Source organism: Cibotium barometz, chromosome 30 (assembly GCF_041138505.1).
Source record: "Cibotium barometz isolate CiBa-2024 chromosome 30, ASM4113850v1, whole genome shotgun sequence".
Taxonomy (NCBI): Eukaryota; Viridiplantae; Streptophyta; class Polypodiopsida; order Cyatheales; family Cibotiaceae; genus Cibotium; species Cibotium barometz.
Window position 1 is genome coordinate 30007118 of NC_141075.1, and position 24870 is coordinate 30031987.

The 24870-nt window shown below is 44.0% G+C and overlaps 1 protein-coding gene across 3 annotated transcripts in view; it reads right to left on the reverse strand.

Moving 5' to 3' along the window:
* Positions 1 to 4848: 4848 nt before the first annotated feature.
* Positions 4849 to 24870, reverse strand: part of SAB (HYPERSENSITIVE TO PI STARVATION 4) — a 126606-nt gene continuing 106584 nt past the window's right edge. Inside the window, exons 22-23 of one of the 3 annotated variants that reach the window (XM_086824111.1) lie at positions 7425 to 7533; positions 4849 to 5230 (exon numbers count right to left, since the gene is read on the reverse strand). In XM_086824111.1, coding sequence (XP_086680237.1) covers positions 7432 to 7533 — 102 coding nt within the window. In that variant the 3' untranslated portion in view covers positions 4849 to 5230; positions 7425 to 7431. Of the gene's footprint in view, positions 5231 to 7424; positions 7549 to 24870 lie in introns of all 3 variants that reach the window. The other 2 variants (XM_086824110.1, XM_086824109.1) reach the window with 2 other exon arrangements.

Consider the following 24870-nt stretch of genomic DNA (forward strand, 5'->3'; position numbering starts at 1 on the left):
TCTATATGGGATACAAGTACTTGTCCTTTGTAATTATTGAAACACTAAAGCATAATTTTTATCCAATAATTTTACACTAATTACTCCTATTAAAGACCTAGTGCATGACATTTATATAGTCCAAGTGGACTTATTTCATAAAAATAAAGTGTGGACCTAGTTCATAGAAAAAAAGACGTGAGCTTACAAACGCGAGTCAACACACATGAGCATAGAGACGTAAGTTTTGGAACGTGAGTCAACAAACGAGTTTAAATACACGTGAATCTAGAGACGTGAGCGTAGGAAAAAAAAATTTAAAACCAAAAATCTCAAAACTCATTAAAAATATTTATATGAAAAAATAAATAAAAATTATAGCTTGAACAAATGTGTCTAAAATCGATTTCAAACCTACTTCAAGAAGCACTAGAGCATCTTTCACCAGAGTGAATTCCTTGATGCAAACCCAATTTAGAGCAACCGAACTAACACATGCAAGGCTCCAAAACGGTATGTCTTCCGAAGTGTGATCTCCTAATCAACACCATGTAATATTAAATAATACCAATACTTGGAATGGACGTGGATGGATGTAGCTAAGCCCTAAGTTAGTCCCCAACATCAACACCAAATGACTTACAATAAAGAGGTTGGATGCAATGTCACACCACACTGCTTCTTGCTGATGGGACTAAGAGAGTGTTCTCTTTGCCTACACGGAGACAAATAGAGATGATCCTTTGCAAGTGTTTCTCTCTCACAAAAGACAAGGAAAGAAGAGGAAGCTGATATAAGCAAAAAACCTACAAACGGTTAGAAAACCTACCAACGATCCTATTTAGCTAGCCTCCATCAAGCATGTAAGATTTAATAGAGCAAAAAAAACCAAGAATAGAGGAGGTGAGAACCTCACAAGTATTCTCCTGCAAAGGAAATGAAAGTAACACTTTTATAATTAAAAAATCCTTTTATGCATCTATTTATGCATAATAAAAATCAATTTTGATGAAAGTAACACTTTTATAATTAAAAAAATCTTTTTATGCATCTATTTATGCAAAAAAATCAATTTTGATGAAAGTAACTCTTATAATTAAAAAAATTTCTTTTATGCATAAAAATCAAATTTGATGAAAGTAACACTTTTATAATTTTTTTTTCAATATGCATCTTTCTATGCATAAAAATAAATTCTAATGAAAATAACACTTTTATAATAAAAGTATTTCTAATATGCATTTTGCTATGCATAGAATAAAAATAACACTTTTAGAATACACAAACGGTGAGGATTACTCTTTTTGAATAATAAAATATAAAACTTATTTCACAAAATTTTAAAAAAATTGCTATAATCTCTTTTGTATGACTGACCATTTTTTATTTATTTTTTCATTCTCAAGTTACTTAGAAATTATCCAAATGGTTTAAAGCATTCCAAACTAATCAAATTTCACTTTTTAAAGAGAAACAATATATAAAGTTTAATTCTATATTGCTTATTATAAAAAATGACACATATACAAGTGACTAGTTCTCACCTAAGGCTAGGAAAACTTAAAAAACGATCCACTATTACTAGTTTTAAGCAATTACATACAAAGTCCTTAAACTTTTCCTACTTCACATTAAGCGCAAGATAAGGCCACTTTATATATTCCAATGCCATCTTACAAAACATGAGTGCTCGTTCGAATGGATAGGATGACAATGAGCCTTACAACAGATCGACTAGATGAAACTATGTTAACCTACGAAGGGGATAACATAACTGAACAGACTCCTAAAAATACACACTACTCTTAATATGTATGAAGTCCATCACATCTTACCCATCACATGGCCTTTTGGCTACATCTTCACACTAGTCATAGGTGTTAGTGCACCTAAGCTATATATAGATTGAAAATGAACCTAGGATAGTCAAAATGGACTGAGCTTTACACACCACGAGCACTTACTATCCTTTTACATTTGCAACTCGTATCTGTAATCATCCTTTCATCACTTGGACTAGACTTGAGTACATACTTACGATTTTTCCTTATCTTTTTTTGGAAATGAATTCGGTGATTGTTCTTGTGTACAAAGGAATACTGTAAATCTGGGATTCTTTTAAGTGTTTGAAGATTCCGATTTCTCAAGCTGCAAATTGCCTAGGTTAATTATAACAATCCAAAATGTGTAGAGTTGAAGCAATTTGTTGGGAGATATGAACCCACATTATGCACACATGTCTTTAATTACTTGTTTTCTCCGAGAATTATGATTACACATGAACAACAAAAATATGGTAAATAGCCCTCTCCTCCCCTCCCCCCTCTTCTCTTCCCAATCAACAATTTTCTAATGCCTACCTCTCTGAAGTTCTTTACTCCACTATAATTTTCATTGAGTAAAGCACATCAAAAACCTCATAAGAGAAACTATAGCAAACATATTGTCAAGATTTAAGGCTTTTGTAAACACCTCCTTCCAACAAGGCACCTCACAATTTCAAATGTGTGGGTGGGTGTCAAGGGAGGAAGGAGGGGCCTTGTCATTAATGGCTTTCACGGACGCATATGAAGATAGGAATGAGAATTTCAGAAGATGAGTATAACATGACCAAAGTGAGCTTACTTTACTAAATTTCATGGTCATGTTGCTAGCAAAATAGACCATTATGTCCATGAGCATAAACTATCTTAATCAACAATCACCTTCTCTGATGTTTGGGTGAATAGACGATAGGAGAAAATAAAGATGTTGGTGAATAGAAGATAGGAGAAGGGGGCAAATTATAAGCTTGGCATCGACAACTACGGCTTGAACGAAAGTTGATAGGAGTGCGGGACTGGAAGACGTGCTCTTTAAGTACAACATGATTAAGAGAAAGCTTGCTTTGTAAAAGTAGTCATTTTGCTAGGAAAATAGGCCACCTTGTGCGTGATCTAAAAAAGGGATAAAGTATCTCAATCAACAAACTATATTAACAATCAACTTTCCTTATCTAAGACAACTAAGTTGAGACACTGACTCACCAAATCTTTACAAAATGCTCAAGGCCAAGTACATTAGGCAAGTTACGGCTTTTGATCAAGCAAGATAGACGTCAAGAGAATAAGTGATGGTGGCCAAGGACACGCATATCAATAGAAGGCACATAGAGACGATGTTCTTATGAGAAGCATCTCTAGGTTTCAACACACAATAAAGGAAGTGTTGACGGCAACAAAGAGCAAGGGGGGAAGCTTCCCCGATGGGAATGGTATTTATGCTAGTTGAAGACGGGGCTCATGTAGTGCTGGGGCATTGTGGCATTTCCTCCAGTGGGGTAGAGCGGCATCAAGAGCAGCTTGCTTAAGAGTGGCAAGTTTAAAGCGAAGGGATGGAGGGTGGAAAAAGTCGATGTGTATATTTATTTAACTATTTATTACTATCATTATTAACAACTACTAAAAAACCCAATGGGCCTATAAGCTCAAAAGTGATCATAAACATAAACATAAACATAGAAACATAGAAAAGCCAATTAAAAAAACACACACACACACATGCCTACACATGTAGGTACATACATTGTACACGTACGCGCAAACTTGTGTAGCTAACACCTTTCTAGGGAAACCACAGGGAGAGTTTCTTGATTCGAAACCTTCTGTTTTGAGCCTTTCTCAATGCCTTGAGAGCTGAAGGCCATTTCGTGTGTATGCTCACATGCTTACAATATGCATAACACATACTCACAATGCATACACAAGCATGCACGTGAAGACACATGCTTACAATACACATAACACACACTTACAACACACATGCATGGGCTTGAAGAAACATATACATCTTAGTTTGAAGTGTTGGGGTCTAAGCAACATGATAACTCCTTGCCAGAGACAGATCACTACCAAACCATATGCAGTATGGACCGGGCTTAAGGGTGACTTGATGGAGTACATAACCCTAGAGCATGGACCCATGTGGCCACAAGCGAGACTGCTGAAACGAAACTAACAATATTACAAACAAGCTCAATATTACAAACAAGCTTACATAAATTATTTTAATCACAAAGGCTATCAAATGGCCGTGTAAGCCTGCGTTGGTTGTCTTCTGTAGAGTTCTTGAACAAAATTACATTGCTGTACAGCATTGCCCTTTGAAGGTGATGTGTCTCACAAAATTGGACATGTAACAGGAGAACATGCACCTCGGGAAGTAAATATGGAAGCCTCAACTTACACTCAGCTCTTACACAAGGATTCATTGCCCTTGAAATTTCTATTGGAAATCGACTAGTAGACTTCAATTAAAATAATAATAATTAAATATTGCAGACTATTTCATTTGATCGGACAAATGTTGAATTACCAGGACTGAATCATTCCAACATGATGATGCATCAAACCAAGCTTCATAGTGAAAGGAGAAATTCCCCTTTTCTTTGACCAGCAAGATGTTTTCTAGGGTCCAGGGAGCTCAATCATTGAAGTCCTCGTAGCATGAAGATGCATCAGATGATGCTTCACTTTGAAAAAGATGGTGATCCCTGGGATTGATCTTTAAAGAGAATAGATCCTGAAAATGCACAAGGGATTCACATTGATAGAGCTTCAAACACGTAAAATTGATAGTTATCATGTATAAGAAACGATGGACGCACGTGCACGGCACACAAAGAGAGAGAGAGAGAGAATAGATCCTGAAAATGCACAAGGGATTCACATTGGTAGAACTTCAAACAAGTACATTGATAGTTACATGTATAAGCAACGATGGACGCACGTGCACAGGCGTGCGCGCGCGCGCGCGCACACACACACACAGAAAGAGACAGAGACAGAGACAGAGAGAGAGAGAGAGAGAGAGAGAGAGTGAGAGAGAGACCCTATGCGTGTACTTGAAAGAAACTTCTTTGTACGTCGGCGAAGCAGCCAGATTGGCTTGCTTATACTAAGTTGCCTGGTAAATGGAGTACTACTGGCTTCACCTTCTGTCCACCCCCCCTCAGTTCCTTCTTCGCCATCCACACGTTTGGTTCTTAATACAACTGCTTTTGCTTTTCGCGTTGAGAGTTAAAAAGACCCCGAATGGATGAAACGAAACCTTCCACCTGCACGGTCTGTTGGTCTCTTGTACTTGGATGTGAAAACTGTTCATAAACCCCAGCGTCACTTCCTTCACTATCACTGGAGTTGGATTCATCACCAGGATAGCCCCCACCTTCTGTTTGCCCTTGTGCCTGTAACTTATCTTTGAACTTTTTACCCTACAAACAAAGCACGAATTTGAAAAAGAAAAAACAATAAATACAATTGAATCATCCATGCCTTTGTCTAGAAAATTCTTTACCATAAACAAGATTGGAACAGGAGAACCTATTTCTGAGAAAATATAATCCTGGAGGAGGGTGGGAGATTGGCAGGAGATTCACTAGTGGTGTCCCATTACCAGAAAACACTCGTCTTTAAGCTTTCCTCCCAAAAATCATTTGGTATGCAGATAAGCTTTGTTTGGGAAAGAAGCATCAATGTGGCGGTTGAGGTCTCAGGACACCGATTTAGTACTGCTCCCTGTTAAACTTTTCGTAAACTCTATGAAAGAAGAGATTGCACTTCCTTAAGGGCACAATGGTGCAAACAAGTTTCTTTAAGGTCTGGATCCAAGAGTATGGGCCCTTTACTCAGCAGCTTCCAGTCACAACCTCATGCAGAGGCTGCAAGGAGAGCCTTTCCCCATCTCCACTTGGTTTGCCAGGGCTACCTGTTATTCCATTTACTGAAGCCACAACCAACTTCCTTCACAGTAGGCTATACCCGAAGGCACCATACCATCTACAGACAGGTTTCTAGACCGCCTACAGGCAGAGAGAGAACTTTGCTGATGCAGGATCCTCACTTGGGGGGGGGGGGGGGGGGGGGGGGGGGGGGGGGGGGGGGGGGGGCGCTTCACGATCTAGGGGTTTCAGACTTCTAATAAGGAGTTCAATGACTAGATTTGTGATGACCATTTTGGGCGCCAGCCTGCTCCCATCGTCCTGATCCTCCGCCCAAGCCTTATCTTCTTCAGCCCCTTAGTCAGGTGTTTTCAGATTTTGGGCAGTTTTTTCTTCGGCAAGTGTCAGTGTCTTCTGGTCATCTCACTTCCAAGAGGACTCCATGGCAGCCGCTCCGTCATCCTTGACCAAGGCCACCGTCCCTTGCCTTTCCTTTTCTGAAGTGGACCTCTAGCTCCTCGCTTGGACATCCCTTACTTGGAGGCCTCCACCCTGGTTTGCAAGATTGTGGGTAGCCGCCCAGCACGCGGACAGCTCAGGGATCTTTTGCAGGCTAGCCTCATCAGCGAGCTAGGCACGATCACTGATATTCATCCTTTGGGTCATGAAAACTACTAGATTGAGTTTGATTCACCTACATCAGATAGAATCATGCAGCTGGTCCCCGTCGCATTGCGTATGTCCCAAGCCTACTTTGCGAGGTGGCACCACAGCTTCGACCCCGTTGGGTGGGTCTCAGGCTTTCCAGACATGGTTTGCTTTCCCGACCTCAGAAAGGAAATATCTTCCTCCCCTCCCGGTGCAGTGTTATTGAGAGAGTGATGGAATCTCCCTCCGCCACCACGGTTCTAGCTCGAACGGCAGGGATTCCCCTCTCTTCGTGTCTGCATAGCCTCTCAGGAGTCAGTCAGATGGGACACCTTGCTAGAGCTTGTCCCCGCCATCAATCCAGGAGAGCACCCCTTCCCGTTCCCTGCTCATCAAGGGGGAGGGGGGGAATCCAGCTCCATGATGAGCAGTTGAGCTGGGACTCCCTCTCTTCGTGTCTGCATAGCCTCTCGGGAGTCAGTCAGATGGGACACCTTGCTAGAGCTTGTCCCCGCCATCAATCCAGGAGAGCAGCTCAACTGCTCATCAAGGGGGAGGGGGTGAATCCCAGCTCCCATGATTCAGCACACCGGGTCGTCCCGGCCCCTGAGGATCCTGGTGCAAGAGAGTGGCACGCCACCGGTTCTAGGTAGAACCACCGTCAACGTTCTAGAGTAGAGCGGTGCCGTTTGGAGCGACTGTCTGGCAAGCCGCAGGAGGATACGGTTTTGTCAGAGCACCGTTATGAGCACTTATAACCCCCCCCCGCGGCAGGGAAGTTCCCAATGGGGAACTCGGCGGCCGGCCCCCCTTTCCAGAGACCGTTACCTCGCCATGATCCCCTCCAGGCTTTCAAGTTCCCACAGACCCATCATAGTCCCCAGCAGGCCTAGTCTTACAGCCTCAAACCCCTCTCCTTGCAGGTGAACCCTTCTTCCTCCACAGCCCTCGTCTCTCCCCCTTCCCAAACTTTTGCTTCGGCTTTCTCCCCTTGCCGTCCATCCATCCCTCCTTGGCTTCATCCGATCCCATCCCCCCCCCCCCCCCCCCCCCCCCCCCAAAAAAAAAAAAAAAAAATCTCCACCTTGCTAGAGCATACCTGCCGCCTACCGGCCGCACTTGATCCACAGAAAGGGCAGCAGGCTGGTTCCGTTCGCCACTTGATCCACCGTTTCACAGAGCCTACACTGATGACCAACGCTACCACCCTGGCATAGTAAATCCTACATCCATACCTTAGTAAAATTGAATAAAAAGAATTGTGAACACTTACCACCTGCGAAACCCAATTAGGCCCAAACAGAGAGTGCACACATGCATCCGTAGGGTTTCTAGGCGTCCCCGGGTGCAACAAACATTCACAGTCAAAATAAAAGGCATTTTCCAAGCAAACAAAACATGTCACACAAATAAAACAAAAGCTAGCACACACGTGGCTATGCAAAATGTTACTGGAAAAATTTCCCATCTTCTCATTTGTACACCTGGTAAGTCTTCCGTCGTGCACAATGTGAAGACCAAAATGTCATGGTCACCATCTATGCAAATCTTGGGCACTCACGGACATAGTTGTCAAGTACAATACCGTACGGTTCGTACGATATGATACCGTACGGGAAAATACGGTATGATATAATTTTTTTTCTTATCGTACAACTTTTCGGGTTTTTTTTTTTTTGGGGCCGCGCGGGGGGGGGGGGGGGGGGGGGGAGTGGGGGGAGTACGTACGGTATTCCGTACAGTAAGGCCACCTTTGAAGGTAGAGGATAAGGCCACCTTTGAAGCCTTAAAAGAGGCTTTCAAGGTGGAAACTCATGCCAAGGAACCCGATGGAGCCCAATCGAGCAACTACATAATGTGAAACAGAATGATGTGGATTCCATCCGAGACTATATCAACCGGGTGAGATACCTCCATTCCTACTGTAGCGACAGAAACAAGTTCTCACATGAAAGGTTGATCGGGAGATTCCTCGAAGGCCTTGAGGATGTACCCTTTCACCACAACTCCTTATATGCCCTATGCCACACCTCCTTTGAGCAATGCTGCAGGAGTGCTATGGACTTTGAGGATAATTTCAAAGAAACCCGTTCCCAAGAACTACATGAGGGCACATCTGAGCATCCTTCAAAACTACCAGCACAAGATCTGACGAGAAGGGCAAAGAGTCCTCCTCAGGACAATAGGTTGAACAGTTGGCCGCGGCCTTGATGTAGCAAATGACCCAACATTGGAGAACCGGCCAAGGTCGGAATCGAGTTGGCCAACCCCATCTTTACCCAAAGAGGGAGTTAGTATGGTACCCAGTTTGTCGAGTAACCATACTAGTATGGAGTGTCTACATTTGAGACCCATCCCACTCTCTACTGTGCTTATTGCCAAAGATGGGGCAATCACGAAACCGCAAATTGCTACCAACAAAGAGCTGCTCAAGCCTGAGCCCTACCCCAAGCCTTGCCGGCAAACCCTAGGCAACAATTGGCCTTGCAAACACTAGCACTGCATAATGCACCTCAACCAGGCCCTGAAGTCGCCCAAAGAGGAATTCTTAAGGTACCAGAAGTGCCCCTGCAACCCCCTATACTACTACCACAGCCCCCACTACCTCGAATCATCCCTGTTCGTCAATTAACCTTGACTGAAATATTTGAAGAAGGTGATGAGGGGGAAGCCGCTAAAGGGACCACCTTCGAGCCCTTCGAATCAAACAGTCCACCCTCCCAGATCCTAAGTCACTATGTGATGGAGGGAGACTAGATGTACCCCGTGTACCTAGCCACTCCGACTCCGCGGGGACGGGACTTGAATAACATGGCTAAACGACCACCCATGCAATGCTATCATTGTGCAGGACCTCACCGAGTAGCTGAGTGTCCGGTCAAAAAAGGGATGGCAAGTACTTCCACCTTAACTCCTTTATGCATAGAGTGCGGTATTGACCATATTTACAAGGATTGTCCACTAAGAGCAGGCACAAGGGAAAAATCCCATGAAGCTAATCCTAGCACCAGCATTAATTTGCTAAGTGTAAGAGATGGCTTCATCCACACCGTCCCTCTTAATGCAATTACCAGAATGCAAAGTAGAAGAAGGGCCGCAGCTCACGCTGCTATAGCTGAGGCATTGACCTCACAAAATCAGGGACACCTTGCACATCCAAAATTCTATCCCATAGGGATGTCTCGGAACAAGCATGCGTGACAAGGTGCTCGCGAAAGAAGAACGCCACAAAGATAGGCAAGGGAGATAGCCATGTGGTCATAAAGAATGGGTTTGAAGACGAAACGACCATCAATGTGTCAACCTCTTCATCTGAAGAGGAGAAACTGCTACCTTCAACCCCTCTAGCCAAAGGACCGATAGATCCCAACCAGTTGCCTAGAAAGTTAGCCAAATACCCTAACCCCATTGAAGAAAAGGAAAGGCTAAAAGCAGCTCAAGAGTTGATTAGGGACTGTCAAGCTCAACTATAGGATGAGCCTCCAATGGCATACCTTGAACCATGCCCCTCAATTTCCAACATAAGACTAACTGAGGAAGCTCAAGAACATAACAGAGGTTTCCTTCACCTAGTACTCCCTTAGAGACCCCTGTCATGACCCTGTGAAATTGGTACAGCACAAGTGTGGGCATGGTGGTCGGTGAGCAAGATAAAAATTTAATGATTCATACTTGGGTGGCCGGACAAAAAGTTAACATGTGGACCCCAAGTGTGTGAAGGGGGACCAAGGGAATAAAGTTTTTAATGTTTATAACCTTGGGTGGCCCCTAGGCATAAGTTTTAATAAACTTAAAAAGGGCCTTAGGGCCTTGGGATTTTTATGGAGAGAAGGGGCTACTCCATTTTTGGAAGTATACGCCTCTCTCCCTTCTTTCTCTCACTTGCTTTTAGAAAGAGCAAGGTGGCTGGCTGAAGCGTGGGCTGGCTGAAGCGTGGACTGGCTGAAGCGTGGAGTTTCTAAAAAAGAAAAGCGCAGACAGCAGGCTGCAGGCTGCGCCGCTTGGATTCCTGCTTTTGGGGGGATAGTTGACAGGCTGTAGGCGGGGGAAGCTTTTCTGAAAACAGGGCATAGAAGCTGGTTGCAGGGCTGCTCCTCGTTTCCGCTTGCCTTTGGAGGGACTGTAGGCGGGCAGCACAGTGTTTAAGGCTGGGAAGAACAGTATAGGCACCTGCAGTGCTGCGCATATGGCTATGAAGGCTGTGTGCAAGCTGCGCTTCTTGGCATGATTGTTGAACAGAAGGTTCAGGCGCAGACTGGACTGATTTCAAGAGGGAGTTCATACAGGCTGATTGGACTGATTTCAAGAGAGTTCATACAGGCTGATTGCTGGCTGTGGTACAGAACAGAGATTCAGGACTCCTCTCTCTCTCTCTCTCTCCTTAGTTCTTGAAGGGCTGGTTGGCTACTCGCTGCAAAGCAAACAGGCACCTACAGGTTCTCCTCTTTCTCTCTCCTTTGCTTTTGCCAAGAAGATGGTTGTCAGTTGGGAAGTGTGAGTTGCGAGAAGGGAACACAAGGCTGGACAGCAGGTTCTCTCACAAGTATTCTCCCTCTTCCGGCTGCAAGACAAGAGGACAAGACAGTTTGGGGCTTTTCCTCCAGTCTTTTCTTCCTTGTGGAAACAGACATCAAGACTATAAGTTTCTCTTTCTTTGTGAGCAAGTGGGACTGCAGGTGATATCTTTTGAAATCTCTCTTTTCACTGGCTCAAGACTGCTCTAGAGTGGTTCGCTCTAGCCCTTTGTGAAAGGAAGAGTTTGGCAGTTCAGAGGGTGGAAACAGGACAAGTTTGTGGGCTGTTTTGGATGAGTTTATGGACTGGTTTTCATGGCTGAGATTATGGTTATGTGCATGGTTCAGTCAGATGCTTATTCAAAGCCTCATGGATGTACAGACTTAGCAAATTAGAGGTGATAACACTGTGGTATTCTTGGGACACAAGGCTGTGTAACCTCTATGCTAAGAGGTACTGAGGATTGGTAGATTGGACTTGCAGACATACGAGCCATGGATGGCCATGTTGTAATCATCTAAATCTTTCCATTGAAATTGAATAAAGAAGTACCGAAAGGGGCGCCAAGCTTTGGGGCCACCTGTTTATTTGTTTATTGTCTGGACTACAATTGGATTGCTAACTGCTAGTCTACCGCACTTTGGTTTCTACCAGAGGCCGGTTTCAACCCCCTCGAGTGGTAGCACAAACTCCCCCCAATAGGGAAACCCGGTTGCGGAGTATCTCAAAAACCTAGGAGATGATCACCCGAAAAGGACAGCCACAGAAGTCCAAGTCCCAATACCCTACACATGCAAGAGCCTAAAAATAGACAAGAGTGATCCAGGTCAAGAAACTGCATCCGTTCCTAGAGACATTGTAGATCTCTCCTCCTTCCTCTCTTCTCAAATCCAAATCCCCATTGGCACCTTACTCCAAGGTAGCCCGAGCTTATGGAAAGATTTGAAACATTGGATGGAAAGACGCCTAGGAGCAAGAATGCAAGACCCTGCAGAGCTAGACAGCTCTAACAAGACTGATGAAGATGAATTCATAGAGCCCCGTGGAATGGCCAAGTTCTCCCCCCCCCCCCCCCCCCCCCCCCCCCAATGCCTCTCTTTAAATGTAGCCTTGAAGCAACCGAATTTTCCCTTGAACACCAAGGTCAAGCCTTAGGTCAACCTCAGGGTCAATCTAATCCATACAAATTCAAGGATAAAAGATACCACCACATCAAAACATGTCATGGGCTCCCATAGTCAACACAACTGGCCGTCTATAAGCCTTCTGGAAACCTTGGCCTAGGCATCTCCAAGTATGACCAACTCCACAAGACTCCCTAACCTGACACCATGTCTTGGGTTATGGCAACTCCCGACAAGACTATGTGCCACCAGCCACCTAGTGGCTATTTCGATAACACCAACGTTTCATGGTAAATCTTGGTATCCTCCATTATCCTTTAAAAAAGCCATGTCTACTAATGTAGAAAGCATGCAAGAGAGCTAGATTGACACGGGGATATGCAGCCATAGTCACATGGGACGCGAAATGGGGACGGGTAACGTTCCGAGAAAAGATCCTTTCATTAGTTATATAAAAACGCTCGTAGGGCTACAAAGGATCTCTCCTCCTCCTAAGAGAGATAGAGCAGCGAATACATCATGGCAGCCCGGGAGACTCTCCCTAGGTGCTGCAAAATACAAGCATCAGTACAAAGAACTGAGCGGCTAAATCATACAATAGGGGGGGGGGGGGGTGAGTGGCTAAATCATACAATAGGGGGGGGCAGTAGTATCATCCTTATTTTTCATTTTCTGGTTTTTTATCCAGACATTGTATAAGATCCACCATGATGTAACTTTTTGGTCTCATAGGTCATTATGGCCTTTTGAAGACGTTAATATAACATTTCATTTCATCATCTCTCTCTCTCTTTCTCTCTCTCTCTCTCCACTCCCGAGAAAGATGGACAGCTTCTATGCATGAAGCTCGGCTATAAGGAAGAGCACCCTCTCCCCTTCACCAAAGCATGGAGAGCCGGGAAAGACTCAACACGCAAGCGAGCCCTCATCCTACAGTTTGCAGGAGAGACGGAGAGGGTCACCTTCATGAGGAAGAGGGTCATACTACGGGGTTTAGAGGGAGCTCCTATTTTCTTGGATGATGATCTCACGAGGATGCAGCTTGAGCATAGGAGAGCTTGCATGCCACGAGTCTTACACGCGAGGAGAGAAGGCAAGAAGGCCTTCTATCGAGATGGTCGGGTCATCATTGATGGCCGGCCCATGGATTAGCGGTTTGGGGCCTATGGGACACAGACAAGGCCACTGACAGAGATACACATGGCAGTATGGAACTGTAATGGTTCACTATGGGTGCAGCCTGGACGACTGGAGCATGTTATGGTGGGGAGAGACATCATACTTCTGACAGACACACATCAGAGCCCAGAGAGAAGGCTACCTCGAGTAGAGGGATTCCAGTGGGAGTCAGCATACAGGAGGACCACACGCCAGGGTACCTCGAGAGGGTCAGGGGGAGTAGCAGTTCTATTCAGACGGGAGCTACAGGGGAGACTGAGAGTGGTAGCACAGGATCCAGAGGCCAGATACATGTGGATCAGCTTACAGCTCTCACAGGACAGGGTTATATACATAGCTCTATGTTACTTTTCTCCATCAGGCTCTTCCTATGTCATTATAGAGCACATGCCACAGGAGGAGGAGACAGGAGCCTCGCCATACACTTGTCTGTCAGAGGAGATTATGCATTATTCTACACTAGGGAAAGTATTGAGAAAGCATCTAGCATAGACCAGCATAAAGGTCAACAAGCATAAGTGACCATGAGGCATCACCAACTGCATGTGGGTGTGAAGCAAGGATGCCCACTTTCCCCCACGCTATTTGGGTTATACATTGATGAGGTGGCTGACTTCATTACACGGGGAGGCGGAGATGGAGTTGATCTAGCAGGTACCTCAGTACATATTATGCTTTATGCTGATGATATTGTATTAGTGTCTGAGTCTCCAGATGGTCTACAGCAGCATCTACATGCACTCGATGATTTCTGCACACAGAGAGGTCTTACTGTGAACCTTGGGAAAACCAAGGTTATGGTCTTTCATACATCGAGACAGGGCAGGAGTCAGCTGACATTCACTCTCGCACGACGCCAGGTGGAGGTGGTGACATCATACGTGTACCTAGGGGTTACCTTCTCTGCAGCCACACGCTTCACCATGGGTTCAGCAGCCAGAGCTAGATTGACACGGGGATATGCAGCATTGGCTATGCTAGAGAGACAGTGCCACCAAGCGCATTTTCAGGAGCCCCGGACGAAGGGGTGGCTATTTGACACATTAGTCACACCGGCATTGATGTATGGAGCGCTGGTATGGGCGCCAAGCCTTGCTACACATTGGTGGACACATATAGAGAGACCACAGGCCCTCATGATGGCACGCATGATACACAGCAAAACGTCAGTACCTCATGACATTATCCGAGCAAAGTTTGTTGCGCCTCCTATGATGGTAGAGGGCCATATTTCAGACTATATGCCTGCTAGACAGATTCAGAGAGATGCCACAGGACAAATTGTCATACAGAGCTTTTGAGGCATCTAGACAGCTGGCTGAGGCAGGAGACAGAGGATCATGGTATGCACAGGTCACACATTGGTTCTCACAGCATGGCCTAGACATGGATCATCTACCACCATTCAAGTATGACAGGGATGCACCACATATCCGTCTCTCTCATAGTGAGAGGAACAGAGTATTGAGACAGGATCTATGGCAGCTCTATACACGAGAGACATGGATATCGCCTACACAGCCTCTTCCACCGAAGATGCTATACTGCAGAGATCACTTCATGAGTATCACTGATGATGGATTTATAGAGAGGCCTAGATACATGGAGGGCTTTTTACCACACGGCTCCCGTGTGGCTATTGGTCAGCTTAGAGTTTGATCACACCGATTGGAGATCGAGACTAGCAGAGTAGCACGGATCCCCCGAGAGGAGAGGGTATGCAGATTGTGCAGAGAGGAGGTGGAGAGTGAGGAGCATTATGTATGCAGATGCAGAGCATATACAGCCATCAGAGAGAGATATCCCATTTTATTCAGAGAGCCACATTCCCTACGCCAGATCTTTGAGGCAGGAGACCAGAGCATACTGGGGAGATTCATTCTAGACATACAGTGCCACAGAGAGACATCATTACAGGCTCAGACAGCTCTAGAGGGGGGGACAACAGACACAGATTACTACATTTTTTCAGAGATCCATCCCACTCCCATCCCCTACACGGCAAGGAATTACTCTCCAGAGAGGAGAGACACTCAGAGCCCGCAGGAGACAGAGCACACCTGGCTTTTGGACACCACGCCTATACCAGAGAGAGATGACAGAGATCAGAGCTCAGTTTCACAGAGAGGGTGCGGAGCGACTGGCTCGCTTCAGAGCACACCCAGGCATGTTCTTCAGGGAGCTGTGGACACCCCCTTCATTGATGTATACCATTTTATAACCCCAGTATGGTACAGGATGGAGCTAGCTAGGTTGCATATCATGATAGTATACTCCATGCATATAGCTTTGCATTCTCCTAGTAGTAGAGCTCCATCCCCTCCACCACTCATTGTACTTATTGCACACCCAGATTCAGCATTTTAGTTCAGTGCTTTTTCATTTTGTTGGGATGACAGAGGATACCCCATACAGGTACACCGATTTGTCTCATAGGCCGAGTTCGGTCTTTTGGAAGACGTTAATAAAATCTTTCTTTCTTTCTTTCTTTCTCTCTCTCCCCTTCCAAGGGTGAGGGGTTTCCAAGGACTTGGAGTACTTCGATTGTGCCGGTACTCAAGTCTGGAGATCCAAGCCTGTCAACTAACTACCGCACCATTATGATTGGTCACTCGCTGGCCAAGCTATATGCCTCTATCCTTGAGCAGGAGTTGAGCAGATGGGCAAAGAGACAAGGGGTCCGAGCTCAGGGACAGGCCGGTTTCAGGAGTATATTCTCTACTTTGGATCATATCTTTACCCTCAGGTCTATCATTGAGGAGGGCAGAGCACATGGGAGGAGGATGTACTGTGGCTTTGTGGATTTCCGCAAGGCCTTTGACACAGTGTCCAGAGCTAGACTGATGCGCAGGCTGCAAGACTTGGGGGTTCCATGTGAGCTCATTTGGGGTATTATGGCACTTTATGAGACAGTAGTTGGGCAGGTGTGGACTTCAGAGGGCCTCTCCCAGCCAGTACACTCCACTATAGGGGTGAAACAGGGCTGCCCGCTCTCTCCGACTCTATTTGGACTATACATTGATGAGATCTCTGATTATATTGGGACACGAGGGGACAGAGGAGCCCAGTTGGCTGGCACTTGGATACCTCTGCTCTTATATGCTGATGATATTGTGCTTATAGCAGACTCACCAGAGGGTATGCAGAGGCACTTGGATACTTTACATGCTTATGCGAGGACAGTGCACTGGCTCTCACTTAACCGTGGTAAGACCAAGGTTATGGTGTTTAATACTGCAGCTCAGTGGGTCTGGAGATCAGCACCTATTTTCACATATGGGCAGGAGATAGTGGAGTATGTTAACTCATACACATATCTTGGAGTGGTGTTCACTGGGCCCACATTTTCCATGAGGGGGGCAGCAGAGGCCAGATCGACTAGAGGATATGCAGCACTAGGAGGTCTAGAGAGGATGTGCTCACAGGTACAGTTTCAGGAGCCACGCACTAAGCTCTGGCTTTTTGAAATGCTGGTCACATCGGCTATGCTATATGGAGTACAGATCTGGGGGCCTAGCCTAGATCGTCACAGTCGATCAGGACGCACATACGATGGATGGAGATCGATGGAGAGACCACTTGTGTCCATGATCTCCAGCATGGTTCGGGCTAAGGCCTCGGTACCCCATGAGATTATCAGAGCCGAGAGGGGAGCACCACCGATCGTAGTCGAGGCTCTTGCCAGATCAGTGTCCTTCATTCACAGCACCTGGGAGCTTCCCCGACACCGGTATGCACGACTTGCTTTAGACTCCTCTCATCAGCTAGCCATGGAGGGAGACACTTCATGTTGGTATGCACAGATAGCATCCTGGTTTGAGCTCCACAGGTTCAGTTTAGACAGACTTCCACCCTTCCAGTACTCTCTGGAGGCACCCTCTCTCACCTTGACACATTCTGAGATTAGTAGTCATCAGACACAGGACCTCATTCAGTTGGACACTAGGACATGGCTAGAGCCCTCACAAGACTTGGGGACGAAGATGGCTTTCTATAGAGACCATCTTCTCCGCACCACTGAGGATGGCTTTATACTTAGACTGAGCTACATGGATACCCATCTGTCTCATGGATTGAGGTGCGCCATTGGGTAGATCCGCACCTCTTCACATCAGTTAGAGCTAGAGATAGGCAGATTTAGAGGCATACCTCCAGGGGACAGGATTTGTCAGATTTGTTGGATAGAGCCAGAGATAGAGGAGCACTACATCTGTCGCTGCACATCATATTATGAGATTCGAGGGCGCTACCATTGCCTTTTCAGAGAGGGATTTGGACCACTGGCTAGAGTCATGGACTATTGTGATCAGCGATGCTTGGGTTATTTTTTTAATCTCCTGGAGATCCGCAGGCTCAGAGAGTTCATTATCAGGAGCAGACGCCCGACTCGCAGGGAGTCCACACAGAGACAAATTACTGACTTCTTTAGAGGGACTACCCGGGAGGACACACAGCCGAACCCAGCAATGGGCACCCCGTGGGACTCTAGTTGAGAGAGCTATCCAGTTGGGCAGATCCAGACGCTCGAGGGTTCGCGGATCCTCACATCGGAGACGGTGCCTACACCGAAGCATTCACAGCATCATTGCAATGCATCGGGCTCGTCCGACCAGGCATCTCACTATGGCAGATATCCAGGCCATCTGACAGAGACCCATGCTAGAGCTCCTAGGATGATTACCACTCCAGCCATATACTGTTGTACTTACTGTCACTTTTGTACTCCCCCATATTCATGTATTCATGTATCCATGTACTCATGTACCCCATTTTGACTAGTAGCATTAGCTTCCCACTCTCCCTAGTTGCTGCTTCCGGATGCTCCCTACTGATGTATTGTAGGACTAGATACTTACCTTCAGTTCTTTCTTTTCTTTTCCAGACAGTGTATCAGATGTCACATGGTTGTAACTTTGGTCTCATAGGTCTCTTTGGCCTTTTGAAGACGTTAATATAACATTTCTTTTTATTTCTCTCTTTGCAGATACATGGAGGGCAGGCACGGATATGACACGAGCGGCCCCTCATCATTAGATTCCCTAATGCCACCAGCAGACAGGCGGGCTGCCCTCGATGTCACACAGGTGTACATTGGAGATGATCTCACCCCAGCAGAGGTGGAACAGCGGCATACACCAGCCTTGATGTATGGAGCAGCCTTCTGGGGGCCAGATTTATCCGATGAGGATTAGGAGCGAGTTGAGAGGCCCCAGGTCATGATATTCTCCCGTATGATCCGCAACAAACCATCAATCCCACACCAAATTATCCAGGCACAGTTTGTTGCAGCCCCAATGGTAGTGGATGCACTCTTCCAGACACAGTCACGTACCTCCCTCACATCAGTCACATGGATCCCCACACGTACCCGAGGCTTGCCCTGGAGTCCTCCAGATAGCTAGCCCTTGAGGAGTATGGTATGCACTAGTTTCCACTTGGTTCTCAGTATATGGGCTCTGCATGGACCGCCTACCTGTTATATGTACATTATGGTGCTATGTTATATACACATTATGTGTGCATATACTAGGAGGCTAACCCACATTAGGCTTGTGAGCATGGGAGCATGGGAACAAGCACTAGTGGAGCATGGGTTAGGACTAACCTTAAGGATTAAGGTTAGGGTCAGGCATCCAAGGGTCACACATGAGGAATGGAAAGTCAAGAGTCACTTGAGGCCCTCCTATATAATAGGGGCATGGGGCACACTCAAGGGAGCTTGGGAGCTTGGAGGTTTTGGACTCCATGAGGCCAAGGCTATGTTATGCTCTCTTGTGTAGAGGTTCATATCTACTCTTCTACCATTTCACACTATAGCTACATGCTATTGGATTGGAGTTATACCTCTTGATGGTATGGGACATCAAGGTAGAGGTATGATGTATTTCATTATTATTCATGTGTGCATCCCTTGGGCTCAGGGGTGGTTGGGTGGTTGAGTTTATGCCTGATTTATGCATGTTTATGCATAACAATTATCTAGAGAGATCTTAGGGTTTTAACACTGGTATCAGAGCAATCTCTATTTAATTGTTGTTGATTTTTTTTAGTAAATTTTAATATTTACTAATAAAATGTTATTTTTTGTTGATTTGTGTTGATGAATTGCACGTGGATCATCGATTTGGTGATTGGAACGTGTGTAACTACAATTCAATGGACGAATCGACGTTGCGGGAAAATTCCGTGAGTTAATGCTATTTTTTCCTATTTTTTATGGTTAAAATCGAGCATTAATGGAATTTTTTACAAAAATACCATAAAATTTATGGTGGATATTTTTGTAGAATGGATTTCCTGAATTTCTAGAATTTTTAGAGATTTTTTTCTAATTTTTTAGGAATTTTTTGAGCATTTTTATGATTAAAATGTATTTTTATACATTTTTGCGAGTTTTTTCCGCGGGAATGCGATCAAATTTCTGTCAATTTGCTACTGAAATTCAGTAGGGGACAGCGTGTTGATGCATAAATTGCTCTCCCGTGTGCGTGGGATTCTCTCCGCCTTTCAAATCTGATTTTTCTTTCTCTTTTCCGGGAGAAAATCTCTTTAAAATGATTTTTTTAACATTAATCATAATTAATTATGATTAAATATGTTAATTAAAAAAGTTTAATTAAAAAGCTTAATTTAAAGATTAAGCTAATCTCTCTCTGATTAAGAGAGAGAGAGAGAAGAGATTGGAGGAGAGATTGAAATGGAGAGGAAAGGGAGGAGAGAGGGGAGAAGAGAGAGTCCCTCTCTCTCTCACAGTCCTACGCGCAAGCGACAGGAGGGGGGGGGGGGCTGCGCACAGCAGCCGGCGGAAAAAAACGCCCCCCCCTAAAAAATCAAATTCCATAATATAAGCTGATTAAAGCTTATTTTTTTCATTTTTTTTATTTTTTTTAAAAATGAGTTTTTTATTTCAAAAACAAAGCTTTTGAATTTTTTTCAAGAAAAAAGCTTGGGAAAAAAGCCTTTAAAATTCAGAAAAAATTAGAATTTGAGATAAAAAAATCTCTGAAAAATTCATGGAAATTTCTTATTGAAAAATTTTTGGCTTTTCATCTTCCGGAAAACCTTTGGCTTTCCGTTTTCCCGAAACCTTTTGGCTTTCCGAATTCCGAAAAAACTTTTGACCTTCCGTATTTCGGAAACCTTTGACCTTTCACATTCCGATTTTTTTTTGTCTTTTCATTTCCCAAAACTTTTGGCTTTCCGTATTCTGGGAAAACCGTTGGAATTCCGAAATTTTTTGACCGTTCGTATTCTAAATGCGTTCGGGATAATTTAAAAATTTTAAAAAATTCCTGAAAATTAGTGGAAAATTAGACAAAGGTTATTTTAAATTTTGGAAAAATGTGGGGTTCGTGTTTGGCATGTGGTGTGTCCATTCAGGCGCCCGTGACCAATCAAATTCCTTTAAAATTATATTTTTTGACCGAGAAAATTTAAAAAAATCCATTAAAATTAAAAATTTTCATTGGATTTGAGAATTGTCGGGCGGAATTCGAAATTTCGTGAACGATGGGATTCTCAGAGAAAATTAGAAAATTTCTAGAAATTATTTTTAGAAATCCTAAAAATTGATATTTTTTTAATATCAATGGTATTTTGGCAAATTTAATTTGCTAAAAATTTTCTGAAAAAATATAGGTTTGGAATGCCATAGGATAGGTTTGGTGGAATTCAAAATTATTATATTTTCAGGTCCTATAAAATTAGAAAAAAATTAGAAAAAATCATGATAATTCTTTTTCTCAAGAATTTAATATTTTCGAGGATTATTTAATGTTGAAGTACGTTTTCTCGTGCTGACATTAGATAGATGCGGGTTATTCGCATATTATTAATACGATTATATCTCGTATTAATGGATATTTATGTTTGGATTAATTCTAAACGATGTATTCATGATTTTTTACCATTGTTTAGCCATTCTTTTTGGACTTGTTCCTTAATTTCTTTTGATGGCTATAATTTACGTTCAAAGTGTGTTTCACCTTTGACACTTTTCATGATAATTTATTTTGCACTTATTTAAGTATGGACTGTGCTTAATTTCTTAAGCCTAAGATAACTTCTATCATGGGTTAGTTGATCGGTTTGTTTTGGTGGATTTTATTGGATGTTTTCCGAGTTTTATATGGACTCATCAGGTTCTGCCTAGATCACTTATGTCTAGGGTTTTCTTATTGAGTGCTACACACATGTGTTTCACTTTCTTACTTTGGAGTTTTATTTGAACAACACAACGTTCATATACTCCGGATTGATGAGTTGGCCACCAATTTTAATGCTTCTTTTGGCATGATTTATGTCCATTAGATAGTATGCATTGATTTTTATGATCAACTATGGTGTTTATGGATTTGAGGAGCTTCTATGCTTTTATCCATGGTTTTATAAGGATCTTTTGATCTTTTGAATATTTACATGTGCTTTGAAGGTAGCATTTGCCTTCGTTTTTTGCACATAATTTTGGAGTATATTTCTTATACTCTTGTATATATTTCAACTCGGATACCTAGTTGCTTATATATCTAGGTGAGTTATTTTTCTACCCTAACTTTATTGTGTTTTGGGTAGTTATCATTAGAAATGCGCCAATAATTCAATTTCTTTTCTAATGATGTACTCAGAAGGATTTATTCCTTGATGTAGTCTCAAGTATATAGAGACAGGTTTAGTATGTGAAAGTCTGGATAAGGCCATCTTATTCCTTTTATACAGGATTTTATTCATATTTTCCTAGACGGCATACTAGGGAGTTTCAAATTGTTAAGGTATGTATGGGTGGTATCATGGTGGAATGGGACGCTAGTGATCCCTCACATATATTATCTTATGGGATAATTTGGGCTCAAGATTGTTGCTTTGCTTACATCACTTAGCATGTTGACCTCAACATTCAAAGACAATCTTATTTTCTAAATTCACTAGAAGTTATAGTGTGGGCATTCTCTAGATAAACTTCTTTTATCTATAGCCTGCATGTTATGATGAGGGTAATCTCATCGGCATTTTCACTTGTTGAAATCTCTTTCTTTAGAGTTCAAACAAGTTTATCTTGTTGTGTTCGGATAAGGAAATTTGGATTCTTCCTTTGTTGGCATTTCTTTCTCTAGTTCCGTACTTTAGGTGATTTATATAGTCAACCGGACTGTTTACGGATGGACATATGTAACTCATCGAGACGTTGATGACTCTCTATGTTGATATGGGTAACTCGAGACGTCGATTATTCCATATGCAGATGTGGGTATGTCGGGGCGCCGATGAATCCCTGGTTTCTGCTCTTATAATGCCATGCTTTCCTACTTTATTCCGAAAGGTTTACAACGAGGAAGTTACTTTGAATGTGAATTGCTCTGATCATCCGCAGTAGTCTGATGGGCAAACAGAGTGTATGAATCAGATTATAGTGTATATGCTTCGTGCATGTCTCTAGAAAATCATCATATTGGAAAAAATATCTTCCAATGATGGAATTTGCCTATAACAGTTTTAAATTTACGGCTATTGGTTTTTAGTCCGTGCATACTTATGTATGGGTATCAACCTAGGGCACCTATTGATGTCGGTCTTAAGGACATCGAGCTTGATGCATCGAGGGATTTCTTGCGAGATATGCAGGAAATGCTGACCGAAGCTCGGGATTCTATCAGGAGTGCTCATGATAGGGCACGGTTTTATGCTGATAGGGGACGCTCATCTCGGTCTTTTGAACCAGGAGCGTTGGTTTATTTTAATGTTCCTAAAGATTTTCAGATTTTGTCAATGGGAAAATGCTCGAATTTATCTCCTAGATATTGTGGTCCATTTCGAGTTATGCATCGGATTGGCACAGTGACGTAAGAACTAAATCTACCGCCAATTATTAGAGTTCATCCAGTCTTTCATATCAATAGATTGAAAGGGAAACTGGGAGGTGAGGATAACAGAGTTACTCCTCAAGAACTCGTTGAAGTCGAAGATTTATCCTATGTTCCACATGAACCTGATATGGTACATGAATTCAGGGAAAGAAAACTTTGTAGTTGACTTATCCTTGAGGTTAAAATTAGGTGGAAAGATAGGAAAATTGAGGATTCGACTTGGAAGTCGGTTGAGATTGTTCAGCGCAGTTCTCCTTCTTTTCATTGCAAGAGTGCAATGTTTTGAGAGAGGGGAAGTATGTTATATGTACATTATGGTGCTATGTTATATACACATTATGTGTGCATATACTAGGAGGCTAACCCACATTAGGCTTGTGAGCATGGGAGCATGGGAACAAGCACTAGTGGAGCATGGGTTAGGACTAACCTTAAGGATTAAGGTTAGGGTCAGGCATCCAAGGGTCACACATGAGGAATGGAAAGTCAAGAATCACTTGAGGGCCCTCCTATATAATAGGAGCATGGGGCACACTCAAGGGAGCTTGGGAGCTTGGAGGTTTTGGACTCCATGAGGCCAAGGCTATGTTATGCTCTCTTGTGTAAAGGTTCATATCTACTCTTCTACCATTTCACACTATAGCTACATGCTATTGGATTGGAGTTATACCTCTTGATGGTATGGGACATCAAGGTAGAGGTATGATGTATTTCATTATTATTCATGTGTGCATCCCTTGGGCTCGGGGGTGGTTGGGTGATTGAGTTTATGCCTGATTTATGCATGTTTATGCATAACAATTATCTAGAGAGATCTTAGGGTTTTAACACTATCCCCCCTTTAATACAGTTTGGACTCCCCTTTTCTCCGGCTGTCTCACGAGGATACCAACAAGGTTATCCAGTTAGATCTTCTCAACCTCTGCACACATTGCACATGGATCACACCTCCGGAGCTCCCCATGAAGATGCACTTCTACAGAGATCGCTTCCTCACACTCACCGAGGATGGATTCATCCAGCAGCCGGGCTACTTGAGTGTTCACATGTCCCATGCCATGCGGATTGCGATTGGCCAGATACGGGTTTCATCCCACCACCTCAGAGTGGAGATAGGTAGAGCTGAGCGCATCTTTAGAGCCGGGAAGCTCATTCAGAGACCAAGACAGGAGAGGATCTACTGTCTATGCCACACAGAGGTTGAGACGGAGGAGCATTACATATGTCACTGCCCAGTATACTATGATCCGCCGCCGGAGGTTTCACTCTCTATTCTGTGAGGGATTTGGTCCACTCTCCAGGATCATCGACTTCCAGGACCAACGTTGCCTAGGCCTCTTCCTACTTGAGCTCCGCAGACACAGGGACACCTTCTTGAGAGAGCTTCGGCCCCAACCACCCCGCCCCCTCCCTCGCCAGCTAACCATCACCAGTTTCTTCTGGACCCAGGAGGTGGACACCGACATAGTGGATCTTATGGACCCTCCACGAGCTGCTCTGGACCTACCTCGCCCAAGAGGAGTTACCTCAGACCGGGCCTCTGCACTCCACCGTGCCCGACGCCCTCCGCCCCCCCATCAGCCACGATCACCTCATCAGCTCTAGGTCCAGGACATGCTCCACCACCATCTAGCCACCTTTCCACGTGACATAGCTGAGGCAGACCTCTCAGCCAGCCCCATGCTTGATATTTTGGAGAGTGGTATACCATCTACTCTGAAAGCTGATGTTGCTCTCATGTTTCTATGTTCTTAGTATTCCATGATGAGTTTCCATGGACAGTTTTGTATCACCCCAACGAGATAGTTATGTTTGTGTTTTCTTTCTGTTTTATTTTCCATTCCATGATGAGATAAGCCATGGACAT